General features: G+C 53.2%; 3 protein-coding genes across 7 annotated transcripts in view; 1 reads left to right on the forward strand and 2 right to left on the reverse strand.

Annotated features, from left to right (window-relative positions):
* RAB37 (RAB37, member RAS oncogene family) overlaps positions 1–10,037 on the reverse strand; it is a 30,317-nt gene extending 20,280 nt beyond the window's left edge. The window contains exon 1 of the mRNA XM_084864024.1: positions 9,980–10,037. The gene's annotated coding sequence lies outside the window, so the exon portion shown is untranslated. The remainder of the gene's footprint in view (positions 1–9,979) is intronic.
* The window catches only part of CD300LF (CD300 molecule like family member f), a 25,207-nt gene continuing 6,404 nt past the window's right edge, over positions 1–18,803 (forward strand). Inside the window, exons 1-3 of one of the 5 annotated variants that reach the window (XM_084863989.1) lie at positions 13,408–13,809; positions 16,594–17,018; positions 18,132–18,255. In XM_084863989.1, the coding sequence (XP_084720115.1) occupies positions 16,670–17,018; positions 18,132–18,255 (473 nt within the window). In that variant the 5' untranslated portion in view covers positions 13,408–13,809; positions 16,594–16,669. Of the gene's footprint in view, positions 422–13,407; positions 13,810–16,593; positions 17,019–18,131; positions 18,256–18,803 lie in introns of those variants that run through there. The other 4 variants (XM_084863988.1, XM_084863990.1, XM_084863987.1 and 1 more) reach the window with 4 other exon arrangements.
* LOC311611663 (ras-related protein Rab-26-like) overlaps positions 10,980–18,803 on the reverse strand; it is a 23,723-nt gene continuing 15,899 nt past the window's right edge. Inside the window, exon 2 of the mRNA XM_084864030.1 lies at positions 10,980–11,694. Within this exon, the coding sequence (XP_084720156.1) occupies positions 11,491–11,694 (204 nt within the window). The 3' untranslated portion in view covers positions 10,980–11,490. The remainder of the gene's footprint in view (positions 11,695–18,803) is intronic.

Here is an 18,803-nt window from a genome sequence, read left to right on the forward strand (position 1 = left end):
TTGTTGGAGCTGCTCACAGTGCAGAAGGCTGCCGCCGACCCTGGAAGTGGTGGTTGGGGAGGTGACAGATACATGGATTTGTGTTTTCCAGACGCATCTTGTACCATGTTGGCACCAAAAGAAGTGCGAGGCCAGGAGTGGCACTCATTGTCTCTGCAGTGTCACTATAACACAGGGTGGGAGACCTACAGGAAGTGGTGGTGTCGTGGGGATGGCTGGTATAGCTGTGAGCTCCTTGTTGTAAGCGATGGATCAGAAGAGGTGAAGAAGAACCGCGTGTCCATCAGGGACCATCCAAGAAGCCTCATGGTCACGGTGACCATGAAGGACCTCAGGCGAGAAGATACAGACACTTACTGGTGTGGGATCGAGAAAAGTGGATCTGACCTTGGCGTCCCTGTTAGAGTGACCGTTGACCCAGGTAAGAGTACGCGCATGTGTGTCTGTGTCCTTTCAGGGCCTGCTCTGCCCTGATCCCTGAGGTCCCTCTCCAATGACTGAGCTCACTCGGATGAACTGCCACAGAGGGGGTTGGTCCTGAGGTCTCGGGGAACCCCGGCTGCTCACGTGGGTTGGGAGGTGCAGGGCTTCTCTTACATGCTCTTCGGGCTCCCAGGACCTCCCCAAGATGGGATCAAGCCTTTCTGGGCACATTTTTTCCTCTGCACAGCTTAGTACCTGAGACTCTTCCCCATAGAGACCACGGGGATGGCTCCAGGTTTAGCTCATGGGCAGAAGGAAGCCTCATCTGTGGGAGCCAGTTCCTGCCAAGGCTCCCCTGGCACCTCTGGTGCCCTGGTGTCCCTGCTCTTCCTGAAGGTTGGGACCCCAGGCTCATAGCTGCTGTTCCCACCCCTTGTCCACATCTGATCTCAGGCCTGGGTAGCTGCCAAGTGCAGCACGTTCCTTATCTCACTGGATCTTGAGAAGGATCCTGAGAAGGAGCTACCCCACCATAGAAACTTAAAAACTTGTCCAAAATGAAAGGCTCTTCCTGAACATCGTGGATTTGCTCAGGGCTGGCCCTGACCAAGATGTCATAGCTCTTGGGTATGTTAGTTACCTGGCACGTCCCCATTCTGCTCTTGTCCTTGCTGGATAAGTAAGATGGGGAGGTATTGGCGGAGGCCGGCCGTAAACAGCGGGAGTGTTTAAAGTTTAGCTGAACTCCAGCTGCCCTTGCCCTGAGGCAATCCTGGGCCCCCTGAGCCTTCCGGGGCCTGTGTGATGACCCCTTGGACCTGTGCCCAGGTCTCCGACAGCCAAGGAGGCCTGAGTGGTCCAGCTGGAGGCGCCTTCCCGTGGCCCTGCCCCAGGCTCTGCAGGCCAGGGCAGGCACATCCCTCCCTGGCTCTGAGCTACGTGCAGGGCTGCGGAGGGAGGGGGGGAAGGGGGGAGGGATGCGATTGGGGTTTTGGGGGGAGATTAGCAGAAGAGTGGAATGTAACCTGTTCTGTATGACAAGCAACAACTACAGTGCCGACCCCCACCCCCAACATCACCTCCATTGCCAACGTATTCATAGTACCAGACACCCCAGAAGACACGACAGGCTTCCTGAATGGAACCAGCCACCACTCTGATGGCAGGTAAGTCAGCTTGGATGCTGCAGTTCCCTGTGGCCCACTTGTCCCAGAATTTTCCATGTGGGGAGCCTTTGTAGTGCCACGTCCCAGCCAGGATGCCAGGGGCCCTTCCACTTGCTCTCAGACCGCACAGTGTCCTTGGTGAGATAGACCACACCTCCCCCTTCCCCTCCCTCCCCCCCCCCCCCGGCCCCCATCCAGGGTCCTGGAGCTCAGTGCAGTTCGGAGGTTGTAGGTTCATTCATGCATCCATCCCACTTCCACTGAGTTAATTCCTACTTGCCTGAGACTGTGTTAAGGTCAGGTCACACAGACATGGAGCGTCCCTGATGGAGCTCAGAGTGTGGGAGGTGGAGGAGCAGGCAGTCAGGGCAGAGGGCATGGCCAGGGTGTGTGGGCACGGGGTCATGGGGCCACAGTGCCCCCTGGTCCAAATTCTGGGAGCACAGGGAGGGCCTGGGGAAGTCCTGTTTCCATTATGAATTCCTTTTTACTCTTATGGCAACAGCGGGGATCCCGACAATTCCTGGAGTCTCTCAACCACCTGGCAGCTCACTTTTTTGTCTGCTTTCCCCTTTTATGTGGGTCTGTGTCTCAATCTCTTCTTCTTCTTATAAGACCCTGGGTCATTTCCTTCCCAGAAGAGCAAGCAAGGGCGAGAAGAGTGAGAAATGAGGAGAGCGGGTGGGGGTTGAGGAGCAGTGGAAGCTAATGCCAGCCTTGGCATTTTCTTGGAATGAAGTGGGGCTTTTGGGATTTTGAGCACAGGAGGGAGGTGCTGGAACTTTGGGTTTCTGGCTGCTGTGCTGATAATGAACTGTAGTGTGTGGTGTGGTGTGTGTGTGTGTGTGTGTGTGTGTGTGTGTGTGTGTGTGTGTGCTGGAGAATGTATGAGTTTCCTGTGGCTGCCATAACGAAATAGCACAAACTGGGTGGCTTAACACAAGACAAGTATATTCTCTCACAGCCCAGGAGGTCCATAGTTTGAAATCAAGGTTTAAAGAGGATTGGCTCCTTGGAGTTCATGTGTATGGGCTGATGGCAATGAACTTAGGCCCATTTCGGGTGCACAGACACTTCAGTGAAATTCCTATGGTTGCCAAGGAGGCACTGAGCTGATGTGGGGGTAGAATCCGTCCCATGCCTCTCTCTTTGCTGTTGGTGGCCGGCAATCCTTGGCATTCCCTGGCCTGTGGCTGAATCACTCCCATCTCTGCCCCTGTTGTCACGTGGTCTCTGTAACTGGGTCCCTGTTGCCCAAATTTTCCTTCTACAAGGACACTAGTCATTGGGTTAGGCCCCTCTAATCCAGTACGACACCATCTTGATCACATCTGCAAAGATCTTCTATCCAAATAGGTCATCTTCCCAGGTTCTGAGTGACATGAACTGTGGGGTGGGGACACTGTGCCACCAGGCCAGAGGACCAGTGAGGAAGCAGGGAGACCTTGCCGGTGCCCATTGTCACACCACCTCTCTTAGGCTTCTAGACCCATTGAAACTACCTTGTGGAACCCTCCTCTCACTTAAAAACAACCACCGTTTTTGAGGGCGCCCAGGAGTGGGGGTTCCCAGGCAGGAAACGGCAAGCCGGAAGGTGTGTGGCCCTGTCTGCTCCGGGTGGGTGGGAGAAGGCCCAAAGGCAGGGGGCGAGCAGGGTTCACAGGTGTCTTCTGTTGTTTCCAGTGGCTTCCCCATGAAGCTCTGCATCTCCCTGCCCCTCTTCATTGCTCTGGTGCTGCTTCTCTTGGTGGCAGTCTCGCTGTTGATGTGGAGAGAGGTGAAGCGACAGAAGGAAGGTGAGAGGACCTGGCTGGGGCTGGGGCTGGGGTTGGGGCTGGGCTGAGCTGGGTGGAATTGTGTGGGCCCATGTCGACAAGGTTGGCTCCCTGGAGCTCAAGTGTGTGGACCAACCCCAGGTCAGGTGTGCAGACACTTCAGTGAAATTCCTATGGTTGCCAAGGAGGTACTGAGCTGACACGGGGGTTGGGAAACACACACACACACACACATGAATGTGCACACACCTGCATGCTACACAACACACTGCACATGCACACACAGATAACACACAGATGTGTAAATACAGACTACATGTATGCACACACATGCGTGCATACACAGGGGTCTTACACAGAGTCCTCTGTTGTTGTTTTTTTAAAAAAGGTTGATTGAGACTCCTACTTTTGCTCATCCTCCGCCCCAGCCATTCACTCACAAGCCAGCATCACCCAACAGGGGACCTGGCCCCAAGCAAACCCTCCTCCTGTCTGGCTCCTCTTCCACATCCTCACATATGGCACTGCCCCTTCTCAGCGCCCACTGGGACCTGCGCTCTCTCTCATGGGGTCCTCTCCAGCCTCCTCCTCCCCACAGCCTGGGGATCTTATAATCTGGGAGGAAAATACATAGCTCTGCTCATCATGTTTCCTCCCAAGTGCATTGTCCATGACGCATGCTGTGGGTATTCACTGTGCTCCTCAGTATCTAGACTTCTGAAACTAAAAATCTGGGGGGAAACATTTTGTTCCTTTGTTGTCTCTAAAGCTGGGGGGCGGGGGCAGGGCCACAGAACAGACAGAAACGGGAACCAGCGAACACCTGAAAGCAGGTCCATCCGGTGCTGACCCAGCTTGAGCACCTGGGTCTCCACAGATGACACTTACGGATGGGCACCCGTGTGTCTGGCAGGGCAGGCTCAGCCACCCACAGCCCTCAGCCCACAGCCCACAGCCCAGAATTCAGTGGTTCACAGGCAGTGAGACGGACATACATTAAGTGCAGTGAGAGCTGGGAGAGGGGACCAGGCAGCCGGCGGCTGGGAAAGGTCGGTGTGAATGATGGGTGAGATAGCATTACAGGCAGTTCTGGTTGACATTACAGGATGATCCCGGGGTGGCAGTGAGGAAAACAACCCCAGGACACTGATGGCTAGCTGAGCCCCCCAACCCGTCGATGACACAGTTCTGTGATGAGGGGAACAGAGGAGCTGAGAAATGGAAGCTCAGAGAGGGGGATGCCCCATGTCACAGACTGTGTCATCTGCAGAGTCAGGATTGGAACCAGGTCTCCCTTCTGGAGCCTCTTTGTTCACCTCTTTTCTTTTTCTGGGGACCCTCCCACTCTCAGGATGAGCTTTCTAATTCTGGCTGTTTTTGTCTTTTAGCTGCTGGGATACCCCCACAGCAGGTAAGAGAGTCCCTGGGGTCAGACCGGATATACCAGACGCATGTTCCCCCTCTGTTCTTATTTTCCGTCTCCCAGGGGCCCTGAGGTTCAAATGTGTCAGACAGACCATGTGCCCAAGTGCCCAGATCCTCCCAGCTGCCAGGCCTGGATGAACAGAGGGGGTGCTGGAAACAGTCAGGAAGAAGGGGCAGGTGTGGGAGGCTGAGAGGTGGGGCTGCAGGGGAAGCTGGGGGAGGGGGGGGAGAGGAGGGGCAGGGCAGCAGAGGGGCTGGTGACCTTCTGCAGAAGAGGAACCCGGGCTTCCTCTCCCAGGTGCTCCAGCCCGCGGAGAACAACGTCTGCTATGCCAACCTGCCCCCGCAGCAGACAGGAATCCTGCCCAGCTCCTCCAGGAAGAGGCCCCCCACCCAGCCCTCCTCCTCTGCCCAGAACAACCCGGGGGAGGTGGAGTACATCACCATGGTGGGTACTTGGTGGGGCTGCTGTGGGCCTTGGATACACCATCCCTGCTTTGAGGATGGACCTTCTCCCGCCCCTGTGGGCACAGAGGAGGGTGGGTGCCGGGCAAAATCGCAGCCATTGAAAGACTTGCCTGCTGAGCTCCCCAAGGTGCTCCCCAAGGCGCTTGGCCTTGGGAAGTGTCTCCATATCAGGTCTCCGCATGGGGCACTGGGAGCCTGGTCCGAGGAGACCCAGACTGGCCCAGTGCCCTGGGAGCACACGCAGACCGCGCTGCCCTGGCATGGAGCGGAGGGAGAGTCTCTGCTGTGGCTGCAGCTCAGGGTGCCCTGCAGGAAGGAGGGAGGCGGGGCTGGAGGGCCTGGGAGTGGACTTCAGAGTTCCTGAGGGGCGTGTCCCCCAGCCCCAGGGAGGAAGTCAGCCTCCCTGACCCGCGTGCATCTTTGTTACAGGCCCCCTTTCTGGTGACGAATGTTTCCTACGAGGCCCTGTCTCTGGACACCTTGGATCAGGACTCAATCTACAGCAACACGCAGGGCCTCGTCACCCCCCTTTCCAGCAGGAGCCAGGAGGCGCTCGTCCAATACAGCGTCATCAGGGAGCCTTAGCTGTGCCGAGGGCCCCCTGTCCGACCCCACAGGAGGCCCGTCAGCACGCTCCTGCCTCATCTGCTTTCTGCTCCCAGGCCTCTCATCACCCCAGCCTGGAACTGGGCTCCAAGCCTGGTCTCAGGGGGCTTCTGGGAGATAGAAAGGGGTCTCCCCATATCCCTTCCTCTTCCAGAAGCTAGGGCTACGGTCTGTGGCAGCTGAGGGAGGATCATGACAATAATATGATGATGATCATGACAATAATAGTAACAAACCTTTATTTATCGCTGCCCTGTGCGGTGGGTGAATAATGGTTCTATGTGTGCTCATCTCCAGAACCCGTGAGCGTTAGCTTCTATGACAGGAGGGGCTGGGCAGATGTAATGACACGAAGGACTTGGAAAGGGGGGATTATTCTGAGGTATCCTGGCAGGCCCTAACTAGAGTCACAAGGGTCCTCCTTACAAAAGGGAGGCAAGAAGGTCACAAGAGAAGGCGCTGTAATGAGGGAAGGAGAGGTTGGAATGATGTGGCCAGGAGCCAAGGAAAGCTGTCGCCTCCAGAAGCTACAAAAGTCAAGGACGGGACCCGTCAGAAGGAGCCAGCCTCGTGGAGACCCTGACTCCAGAACGTAGGAGAATCAATGTACCACGTCTACAGGAAGCCACCAATGGATGCGGCAGCATTAGACACCAACGCCCTATTGCGGCAGGCGCTCTTTCCTAAGTGCTCCCCCCACTGCAACTCGTTCCATCCTCACAGCCGCCCTACCAGGCGCCTCCATACTGCCCATCCTACAGTCCTGAGAGGTTCAGTGACTACTGAGTGTTTCCACCTCCCTGTGGGCACAGGGAGGGCCTCTCTGGCCTGACGGGGAGGTGAAGACAGGGCAGGCAGGGAAAATTTAGAGCCACTTCAAGTGTCCGTTTCACACTTCCCCCCCTGGGTGCTCACCTCTGGCTGTTTACCTCCGGCCAAGCTGGGCTTCCTGCCCTGAAAATGGAGGAAGTCAGAGCCCTTCCCCAGAGCAGCTTAGAAGAGGAAACATCAGCACAGCAACCGTCATGCGTTTCAGGAACTTTCTCTAGAGGCCCCAGGGACTCTGCACAGAGGGGAGCGCGCAGGGGGGAAGCCTGCAGAGTGTGGAAATGACGCTGGGGGTGGGTCTGAGTCACCCTCCTTTACTGCTCAGACTGTCCAGGGGACCAGCCAGCGCCACTCCCTGTGCCAGCTGCCTGCCCTGGGTCTGGGCAGGACCCACAAGCCAGCAATGGCCAGTGACGTAACCTGCACTTCATCTATTTATCTGTAAGTCTCTGCTCCCCAGCCAGAGGCCAACAAGCTGCTGGAAACGTTCCACAGGGAGGGGAGCCGCTCACTCTCTGGGCTTTCCACCATCTAGCAATTCTCTCCTGGAAAGTTTCCAGGACTATTTGACACACATCTGGCTGCTCTGTCAAAACATGAAATGATTCTTCCTCCTCCATAATGGTAACCTCTGGGGAGGAAGAAGAAGGAAGAGCGTGGGACGGGCTATGTGGGAGGAGTTCTGGGAAACTGGAAGGTTCTATCTCTTTATCTTGGTAGTGAGTTGCCCAGAGGTGCTCACAGTGATAATCCATTAGGTGTACCTGTAGGATTTGAGCTTTTCTTGTGGTTGCTAAACTTCAATAAAAAGTTTGTTTAAGCCGAAGCTGGTTTGACTCAGTGGATAGAGCGTCGGTCTGCAGACTGAAGGGTCCCAGGTTTGATTCTGGTCAAGGGCATGTACATTAGTTATGGGCACATCCCCGGTAGGGGGTGTGTAGGAGGCAGCTGGTCAATGTTTCTCTCTCATCGATGTTTCTGGCTCTCTATCCCTCTCCCTTCCTCTCTGTAAAAAAATCAATAAAATATATATTTTAAAAAGTTTGTTTAAAAACCGTTCTTCCAGCAACTATGGCTAGAGGGAATCCTACATCCCATGGTCACTGCATCCTAAAGAAACAGCAGGAATTGCTATGCAGCAAAATTAAAAAATAGGACAAATGCGTTGATACCCTGCCCCTTTTACAAATGGATTTTTAAGTGGATGACAATAAAAAAGCCATGCACAATAATGAAGTAATATTAGGTGGAGGTAGTCAGCATTGTCATAAGAAGAAAAACTTCCTACCCACGTATGGCACTCTGTTAGGCACCCAGAAGGTTTAAAGCCAGATTCTTCTCTCAAGACGCTCACACTCTAGCTGAGAACACTGGGCAATTATTAGCAGTTTATTGATCTTTCTCGATGTGCTGATCTGTAAGTTCTCATGGGCCCCATTCCGCATTTCATCTGTGAGTAACTGAGGTGGGAAAAACCGTGCTTGATCAACAATTTAAAAACTGTGGCCTCCACGTCTTAACCTTCCGAAAGGAATACTTCTATCCTTACAAGATGGCTGACGCTTGGACCCATATATCTAGTCACCAGGATGCTTTTGTAATCGACTGGTAGTTATGTTCCTCGGCTTGCATACATTGTCTATAAAGGCTCCCAACCTCAAAAACCACAGATTTGATAAGCGTTTACTTCAAACTGTAATGGTTTTAAAACTTTCAGACTGGGGCAGTTATAAATTCTTCTCTTCTACGCCCCACCGGTTCAGAGGCCTGGAGGGAGAAGTCATGTGGACTGTTCAAATCTACAGACCTGCTCCCTCCACTAGCCGATCCTCCGTTATCTGTGTCAGACGTAGCCAGCAGGGCCCAGGGCTGAGCGTCTGACACTTTAATGTGCATATGTGTTTCGTAAGGATCCCGTTAAATTACAGATGCAGATGCAGCAGCCGCGGCTCAGGTGGGACCTGAGGTTCCAGCTCTCTAACAAGCTCTCGGGCGATGCTAACGCTGCTGCTCCATGGACCACACTTGTACAGAGAAGACATGTTAGACACAGAGTCAACATTCCTGGCTTCTAGCGTCCGCTCTGCCACTTTCTACCTGGTTTCCTTGGACAAGTCACTTTGGCCCTCTGGACTTCAGTTTCCTCAAATATAAACTGTGCAATAAGGGAAGAGGGTATGTGGGTTTGTGTGTGTGTGTACATCAATGGGATTTTCAGAAGGGCATTTTGATTTTTAAAAAATATATTTTATTGATTTTTTTTTTTACAGAGAGGAAGGGAGAGGGATAGAGAGTTAGAAACATCAATGAGAGCGAAACATTGATCAGCTGCCTCCTGCACACTCCCTACTGGGGATGTGCCCGTAATCAAGGTACATGCCCTTGACCGGAATCGAACCTGGGACCCTTTCAGTCCACAGGCCGACGCTCTATCCACTGAGCCAAACCAGTTTCGGCTGGATTTTTAATAACCTCCAAGTACAGAACAATGCGCAGCCTCTCCAGGGACCAACAAATAAAGTGATATTAGCAAAGTAGAAACGGTAAGGATGGAATAAGGAGTGATGAGGATGCTCAGTGGCTTCTTGCAGCAAATATAAGGTTCTGGTTCTTTCAAAGCAACGGGTGGTGGATGAAAAAGTGTTGCCTAGAGCGAGGCTGCCACTTTCCTCGACAATCGCTTCCAGAGTCGACCTACCTTCCTGAGGACTGAGTTGCATAAGGAACTTGAATGAGGGAAGCCAGGGACAAATAGGAACTTAGAAATGAGCTAACAGTTTCAGGCAGCTGTGAGCGAGGTAAGGGCTGGAGGGCAGGTTTCTGGAGTCACCAGGGAGTCTGGTTTGAAAACAACAATTTTTTTTTTCCTGCTGCAGATCATTTCTGTGTCTAATTTTAGCCAGTTGGCCAGGCATTGAGGACTTTTGACCACAACGATAGGACCTGACGGGGCTGGAGCCTGGGTGCGAAGACAAAGCGCCCCCCAATGGTTACGCGGAAGTTCTAATGGATCAGAGGCAGGCGGGGGAGGATGAGGAAGGGACACGGGCGATTTAAATGAATGAACGAAGCTCCTGACAACCTGAGCCTCTGGCGGCGGCCCCTCCCCCAGAGCACACGCATCTCTGGTTTGGGCAGAAAACAGGATCCAACAGAAAACGCTCCCTAGGCTCACAGACAGGGGCGAGTTTCCTTGTAAATCCCCAAGCCAAGTCAGGGGAACAGACAGAACTCCTGGTGAGGGCGCCAGCATTGGGACGGGGGGTGGGGCCTGGAGGGGAGTCTTACCTTATGCAGGACATGCTCATGGAAGTCAGGGCCAGCTCCCCCCTGGTAGGAGCTGAGGGTCGGCTCTGAGCCCGCTGATCCCACGCTCCCGTGTTCTGTGTCAGAGCTTCAGGAAGCTGGGTCCAGGCTCTGGGCTCAGCTGGGTGTTGCAGGCTGGGGTCTAAGTCCCATGGGTGAGGCCGCATCTGGGTTCAGCACTGGACAGCTCCCATGGCACCTTGGAGGTTACCTGGAGCGCAGGTCTGAGACCTTGACCTTTCAGCACAGCGATGCTGCCCTTTTGTGCCTGGGACCCGACTTCTGACACCTGGTTGGTCTGACTCGTGACTCCAGGATGCGGGGAGGGACGCCAGCTTTCAGTCTAGCCGGCGGCCCGTGTGCATATCTCATTCAGCTATGGCACATGTGTCAAACACAAGGCCCGCGGGCCAAATCCAGCCCGCCAGGCCTTGCAATGTGGCCCGCACCACGCTGTCATCACTGCACTCCGCTGTCAGTTTATGACATTGTCAGTTTATGACTGTTCAGTAAACCATTCGGCCCGCGATTTAGGCTGGATTTTAGATTTTGGCCCCTTCTCTGATTGAGTTCGACACCCCTAAGCTATGGGGTCTCCGGAGGCTCAGCGACCCGGCTGCATTCGCAGGGCATTGCGGTAGGTCCGGGAGCTCAGGGTTCCTGATTCTCAGTGAACGATCGTCCCAGTCACACCACGCAGCTCCGCTCTCCCCCAGGGTCTGCAGAGGCGAACTCCTGAGACGCTGGCACCGCTTCTCTGTTCTCCCCGGACATTTGGGACCACTTCCCTAATCTCAGCGGTCTCCACTCTCAGGGGGAGCTCAAGGGTTAAAAACGGAACTTTAACCTTCGACCTAGCAGCGCCCTAGGACTGCAATGTTATGATTAGACTGTACTTTTTTTTTTTTTTCAATTTTTTTTATTGATTTCAGGGAGGAAGGTAGAGGGAGAGAGAGAGAGAGACATATCAATGATGAGAATCATTGATCTGCTGCCTTCTGCAGACTCCCTACTGGGGATAGAGCCTGCTACCTGGCATGTGCCCTGATGGGGAATCAAACCATGACCTCCTGGTTCTTAGGTCAACACCCAACCATTGAGCCACACCAGCCGGGCACGATTGCACTGTTTTTAAACTTTCAAGCCATGACTTTGCCTTCTGAACAATCTGTATCGGTATATTCCCTTGCTTTCCAGCTTCCGGTTGTGTGCCGTCAATGGGGAGCCCCATAGGACTGGTGGGGGGGCAGGAGCAGGGCAGTGTTGGGGGAGGGTTACTGGGCTTTGCTGCGTTCCTCCACTGATGGTCACACTCCTGCCCGCCAGCCCCTGCACACAGCCCTCTTGGTCCCTGGGTCTGTGCTGGTTCCCTGCTCTCAGCTCTCTTAGGCTGGGAGTGGGTGGGGGATGGAAGCCCAGTAACAGGCCCAAACACTGCTCCATCCCTCCTGGCTTCCCAGCTCCTGCCTACGCCTTGGTCAACGGTCTGTTTATTAAACCTCCTGGAAAGATCCAATGCGAGTGACCACCTGCTTCCGGTGGGACCCTGACAGCCAACCGGGGCCTCGGAGGCCGTGAACAATGACTGAGAATCCGATGCCCACAGTGGCCCAGAAGGAGCCGGGGATGAACTTGCCCTGGTCGAACTGGACCAGCAGAGATGTCTTCCCCACGCCGCTGTCGCCCACCAGGATGGTCTGCAGGGACAAGGAGAGGCGGGAGCTGCAGCGTGAAGTATGTTTCTGAGATGGTGTTGTGGCTGGGACAGTGAGCTCCTTGTAAACACATGTACACATGTGCGCACACACACACAAACCCACACACAGACACACAACATACACATGTGTGTGCACACAGACAGACTCACACACAGAGACACATTCACACTGATGCACACAGATGCTCACATGGACAGAGGGTAGGCAGATACACAGAGACACACTTTTACACACAGGTACAGTCCTGCCATTACTCAGAGACAAGCAGATAATAACTCTTGGCTCTGGACTCCAAGGGCAGCCTCCTCAGGTGGGCAGGGGCAGGGGGGCCAGGATTAGGGGGCCGGGCCACAGGCAGAGCCTGAGCAGCTCCGAGGCTGTTCACTCCTGCTCCCACGCCCAAGAAAGGCGAGGAAAGCTCCTGCCGTTGGTTTCTCAGGGCCGTCATTTTCCCTGGAAACTAAACACTCTCCTGTTTTCAGAGACCCTGGGCAGAGGATGTGCTTGTGGAAAAGTGGGGTCACAAGGCTGAGCAGGCTCTCACCTGAATGGATAGATCAGTGGTCTGCAAGCTCATTAGTCAACAGAGCCAAATGTCAACAGTACGATTGAAATTTCTTTTGAGAACCAAATTTTTTAAACTTAAACTATATAGGTAGGTACATTTTTTTAAAAAACTTAATTAAAAAGCCTAAGGTGGCCTTTGCTAAAAACTCAATGAACCAAAGAGCTGCATGTGGCTCTCGAGCCGCAGTTTGCAGACTACTGGGATAGATGATCTTGCAAAGTGAAAGGTCGGTTCTGGCCACTTCCTGGAAAAGCCCTGGCCTGTCAGCTGCTGCGCTTTTCTGTGCAAATAACCCCCCTGCTCTCCTATTTGTTCCTGATGAGGGTAGGAAGGCAGCAGGTCTCACCTTGGGACTCAGTGGCTCCTCAAGATGTCACAGGGTGTGTGTGGCACGGCAAAAGTGGCTCCAGGAGCGAAATATGAGAAAGGCTCTCTCTTTTCCTAAACTCTGAGCCCCACCTGAGGGCCTGCTGGGTCCCAGAGGGGGAGGAAGTTGGGGAATGGGCACCGAGTTGCAGGAAAAAGGGAGTAAGACCTGCAGAATGTGTCTTAAAGGAAGCACAGCGATAGGTTTTATTTATAAGGGTGGGGGTGAGAGGGGGTGGGGGTGTGAGGCGTGAGGAAGGATGGCCAAGAGCAATGTGCTGGCTTGTTTTCCTTTTTCAAAAGTTATTTATTGATTGCTTTTGAGAGAGAGAGAGAAGGCGGGAGAGAGAGAGAGAGAGAGAGAGAGAGAGAGAGAGAGAGATCGATCAATGGAGCCAATGGCCAAGGCACAATGAACTAATTTTTTCATTAAGGAGCCCTTGCATTACTGACAAGTTTCTGGAAGATTCAGGCTGGGGTTGATATCCAGTGACAGTGAGTTTCCGGGATGTCCTCAGGACAGAGCCCCCTTGCCCCTTGGACAGCAGGGGCCCTGTCTTTGAGCCCCTTTCCTGCAGGCTGGGTTTGATAGCCCCTCGGCCTGATCTCCATTCCAATCTCTGATCCAGAATCTCTCCCCTGACTTTCTGACATTGGCCCCAAGTCCTCTTTCACCCGGTTGAACTCCTGACCTTCTGGGCTCCTGAGAATCTGGCTACACCTGAAATTCCAGGTTTAGGATGTTGTGTCCAATGCTTGGCTCTCTGTTGGGAGCTGGGTTCTCCATCTCCAGTTGAGAGGATTGTGCAAGAGCCGGCCTGATCATGTGTCTGCAGTTTCTAGAAGATGGAGCAGCACCGCAAGTTCTCTCTTTAGAGAACTCTCGTGGCTCTGGGGAGAGAGGTATTACTTAAAATCTTATTCACAGTAACTATGAAATCTTGCCCATTACACCTACTTCCTCTTTTAGCTCTATTCACGCCTGGCAAGTGGCTAGAGGAGGAAGTGTGAGACTGACTGTGAGTGAAAGCAGAAGGGCTGGAGGATGAAGGAGCCGAGCCCGTAGTTTGGTCTTGCTGAGGGGCTCCACCGAGGGGGGACCCGTGCGAGGATGAAAATGTACCTGCTGCTGCTCTTTCCCCTCCTCTTTTGGGTTCCAGGTGAGTGGGGTTGGGGTCTGAGCTCATGGGAAAAGCTTATGGACAGGAGGGGGTGACTGGCAGCAGGAGAAAGGGGCCCAAGAAGGTGTCCTGCTGAGACGTGAACCCCATTTCTAAGTACTTCCTCCAAGCCATGAGCCTGTGCGGTTCATCCACTCAGATCAGCACCAGAGTTTCAGCGGCTACAGTTTCCAATGAAGAAACACGCAGCATGGCTTTCCCACTGAGCCCAGCAGAAGGCATCATTCCTAACCCTCCGGGGGCTGGTAGTTCCAGATGGACAGCTGGAGGGGGCCCATCGGCCAAAGCAGAGGAGCTCTGGCTGCTCAGGAGAGCTGGTGAAGCTTGCTCCTGGACCTTCGTGACGGTGTTAGGAGCAAGGCAGGCTTTGGGAAAGAAGTGAAGGTGGAAGGTGCTTGAGGGAAGGAAAGCAGGAAGGTTGCCAGACAGGGAGAGGGAGGTGATTCCAGGTCTTTGAGGTCGAAGGAAGGAAGTTGCCGAGGGACTGGAAAAATCCAGAGGAGGTAGCGTGGTGGGATGAAGAGGAAAGGAGAGGGACAGAGGGCTGAAGTGAACTTGAAGTTGATGGATACCAGCGGTTTGATTAAAAATTAAGGGGATTGTCTCGAAATGTTGGAAGGCCTCAGGGCCTGGCCTTTGGGCTTCTCTCTGTGGAGTCACTCCCTTGTTGATGTCCTGTCCTCTCTTGGCTTTAAATGCTGTCTGTATACAGATGACTCCCAATCCTGTATCCCTAGTCCCTGGACATCTTCCTAGATTCCTGACAGAACCTTCTACCCAGTTGCCCATTGAACAGCTCCACTCAGAAGTTGACATTTCAAATGTGACCTGACCACATTTCCCCCTTGAATTCCCTTCTGTCCCACCTTTGCGTTGGGAACCTCCATCCCTCCAGGTGCTCTGACAAAACCTAGGGACATCCATCCCCTCTCATATCCCATAATGACCCTTTATAATGTAAGCCACATTCTGTCTCTCCTCTAGTCAAAATCTTTCAATGGCCGAAACCGGTTTGGCTCAGTGGTAGAGTGTTGATCTGCAGACTGAAAGGTGCCGGGTTCAATTCCGGTTAAGGGCATGTATCTTGGTTGAGGGCATATCTCCAGTAGGGGGTGTTCAAGAGGCAGCTGATCGATGACTCTCTCTCATCGATGTTTCTAACTCTCTATCCCTCTCTCTTCCTCTCTGTAAAAAATCAATAAAATATATTTAAAAAAAATCTTTCAATGACCTCCCATCTTACTCTGAGTAAAAATCCAGCTCCTTATAGAGCTACCAGGTGCTCACCACCACATCATTGCTCTGGTCTCTTCTCTATTCTACTCCCCCTGGTTCAACCCACTTCAGCTACAATGAACTTTTAGATGTTCTTTGAACACGTTAGGCACATTCTTGCCTCGGGGCCTTTGCACTGCTATTCTCTTGAGCCTCAGGTTCCAGTCCCTCACATCTTTCAAGTCTTTGCTTCTCACGGAGGCCTTCATTGATGACCCTAATTACAGTAACAATTTTTTGCATCATTTTTCTCCTGTTTGTCTTCTCCCTTCCCCCACCTTGAATGCATATAAGCTTCAGGAAGGCAGGGATTTTTTGCACCTACAACCATACCAGGTACAGATTAAACAAATAGTATGAGTTAAAGGAGTGAATGTATTTAATGGAGAGGAAGCCATGTGATTGTTGTAACTACCTCACCCCCAGATCAAATTTTTCTACTTTCATAGAAATGAACTATTGAGACTCTTAACATTAATTAGAGAGGACATACATTGCTCATGGGTATGTAAAATGGTGCAGCCACTTTGGAAAACAATTTGACATTCTTGAAAATGCTAAACATGTGGTTATCATGTGACCAGCAATTCCGCTCCTGGAGAATTGAAAATATATGTCCATGTAAAAAGTTGGATGCAAATGTTCATGGCAACATTATCTCTAATAGCCCTACAGTGGGAAAAACTCACATGTGCATCAACTGATACATAAATAAATATAATGTGGTCTGTCCATATGATTGAATTTTTTAAAGCATCTTTTTTTTTTTAATATACTTTTTATTGATTTCGGAGGGGAAGGAAGAGGGAGAGAGAAATATTGATCACCTGCTTCCTACACACCCCCTACTGGAAATCAAGCTCAAAACTGGGCATGTGCCATGACTTGGATTGAACCATGACCTCCTGGGCATAGGTTGACACTCAACCATTGAGTCACACTGGGCAGGTAAATACTCATTAAGTTTTAAGAAAAATGAAAATACTACATACCAAAACTTAGGCAACATAGCCAAAGCTGTATTCAAAAGTAAATTCTTAGGAAAAGCTCTAACAGTTGTCCAAAGAGTTCCACAGAGTTACCCTGTGAACCAGCAATTCCATTTCTAGGTATATAGCTGAGAAGTGAAGACACATATCCAAGCAAAATAGTATATGAATGTTCATAGCAGCTGGACCTCCTGAGGTCCTCAGCGCAGGTCAGGAGCAAGCACACTCGTGTGGAAATGGGTCCACTGGCACTTCCTCCCCATGAGTCCAGCTTAACACAGAGATGCCGCAAAAGGACAACGATTTAGGAGCCACAGGGAGTGGGAGGGGGTGAATTATAGGAGGTAATTATTGCTTAGAATCAATGCCTTTGTTTCCTTGAGCTCTGCAGTGGCCCTGATAGGTGACTTTGAGGTGGCTCTGAGCCAGTGGAATTTGAAGGACAAAGGTCTGTGTTGTGGAAGATGAATTTCTTCCTTGATTCTGTCCCACTCATCAGGCCTTGGATTTGTTGGAGCTGCTCACAGTGCAGAAGGCTGGGGCCATGGTCTTGGAGTGATGGTGGTGACAGGTACATGGATTTGTGTTTTCCAGGCTCATCAGTTGACATCACGGGTCCAGAAGCAGTGACAGGTCTGGAGTGGGGATCGCTGACTGTGCAGTGTCACTATGTCCCAGGGTGGGAGGCCTACAGGAAGTGGTGGTGTCGAGGGGCTGATTGGGGCAGCTGCAAGACCCTTGCTAAAACCGATAGTTCAGCGTTTGGGGTGAAGGAGTGTGTGTCCATCAGGGACGATCAGACAAACCGCACGGTCACTGTGACCATGAAGGAGCTCAGGCAAGAAGATACAGACACTTACTGGTGTGGGATCGAGAAAACTGGACGTGACCCTGGGTTCCGTGTTAGAGTGACCGTTAACCCAGGTAAGAGCACGTGCATGTGTGTCTGTGTCCTTTCAGGGCCTGCTGTGCCCTGGTCCCTGAGGTCCCTCTCCAGTGACTGAACTCACTCAGATGAACTTCCACCGAGGGGGTTGGTCCTGAGGTCTCAGGGAACCCCGGCTGCTCACATGGGTTGGGAGGTGCAGGGCTTCTCTTAGATGTTCTTGGGGCTCAAGATGGGATCAAGCCTTTCTGGGCACATTTTTCCTCTGCACAGCTCATCGCCTCAGTCCATTGCCCTTAGAGACCACAGGGGTGGCCCCAGGTTTAGCTCATGGGCAGAAGGAAGCCTCTTCTGTGGGAGCCAGTTCCTGCCAAGGCTCCCCTGGCACCTCTGGTGCCCTGCTGTCCCTGCTTTTTCTGGAGTTTGGGGCCCGGGCTCATAGCTGCTGTTCCCACTCCTTGTCCATATGTGATCTCAGGAGGAAGGAGGCCCAGCATGGGTGGGGCGCTGCGGTTCACTCCTGAGGTCTGGCTTCCACAGACAAACAGTTGCATTCTGGGTGCCTTAATCCCATCATGAGCCATGGATACATCTGGGCTCAGAGACACTCTCTTCCTAAGACCTTCTAGAACAAATGCTCCTGGGAGCATCCAGGTGTGTACAAGTGTATGTGCTGGGCTCTGCTCCTGCCCACCCTCGGACAGCCAGCACCAGCTCACAGCACACTTATGGCCGGGAGGGAACACACTCACAGCGCCGCCACCACACCTGGAACCCGGGAGGCCTGGATAGCTGCCAAGTGCAGCATCTTCCTCTTCTCACGGGACCTCAGCGGGAGTGTTTAAACTTTAGCTGAACTCCAGCTGCCCTTGCCCTGAGGCAATCCTGGGCCCCCTGAGCCTTCCGGGGCCTGTGTGATGACCCCTTGGACCTGTGCCCAGGTCTCTGACAGCCAAGGAGGCCTGAGTGGTCCAGCTGGAGGCGCCTTCCCGTGGCCCTGCCCCAGGCTCTGCAGGCCAGGGCAGGCACATCCCTCCCTGGCTCTGAGCTACGTGCAGGGCTGCGGAGGGAGGGGGGGAAGGGGGGAGGGATGTGAGTGGGGGGGGGGAGATTAGCAGAAGAGTGGAACGTAACCTGTTCTGTATGACAAGCAACAACTACAGTGCCGACCCCCACCCCCAACATCACCTCCATTGCCAACGCGCTCACAGTACCAGACACTCCAGAAGACACCACAGGCTTCCTGAATGGGACCAGCCACCACTCTGATGGCAGGTAAGTCAGCTTGGATGCTGCAGCTCCCTGTGGCCTCCTTGTCCCAGACTTCTCCATGTGGGGACCCTTTGTAGTGCCACGTCCCAGCCAGGATGCCAGGGGCCCTTCCACTTGCTCTCAGACCGCACAGTGTCCTTGGTGAGGTTCACCACACCTCCCCCTTCCCCTTCCCCCCGCCCCCATCCAGCGTCCTGGAGCTCAGTGCAGTGCGGAGGTTGTGGGTTCATTCATGCATCCATCCCACTTCCACTGAGTTAAATTCTCTTTGGCCGGGACTGTGTTAAGCTCAGGTCACACAGACATGGAGCGTCCCCGATGGAGCTCAGAGTGTGGGAGGTGGAGGAGCAGGCAGTCAGGGCAGAGGGCATGGCCAGGGTGTGTGGGCACGGGGTCATGGGGCCACAGTGCCCCCTGGTCCAAATTCTGGGAGAACAGGGAGGCCCTGGGGAAGTCCTGTTTCCCCGGTTACTGTTTTGGCAACAGCAGTGATCCTGATAGGCCTCCTGTCTCTAGAGCCCCTGGCAGCTCACGGAGGACGTTCCTGTGTG

The sequence above is a fragment of the Pipistrellus hanaki genome (genome assembly GCF_964339955.1).
Source record: "Pipistrellus hanaki genome assembly, chromosome: 16".
Classification (NCBI taxonomy): Eukaryota; Metazoa; Chordata; class Mammalia; order Chiroptera; family Vespertilionidae; genus Pipistrellus; species Pipistrellus hanaki.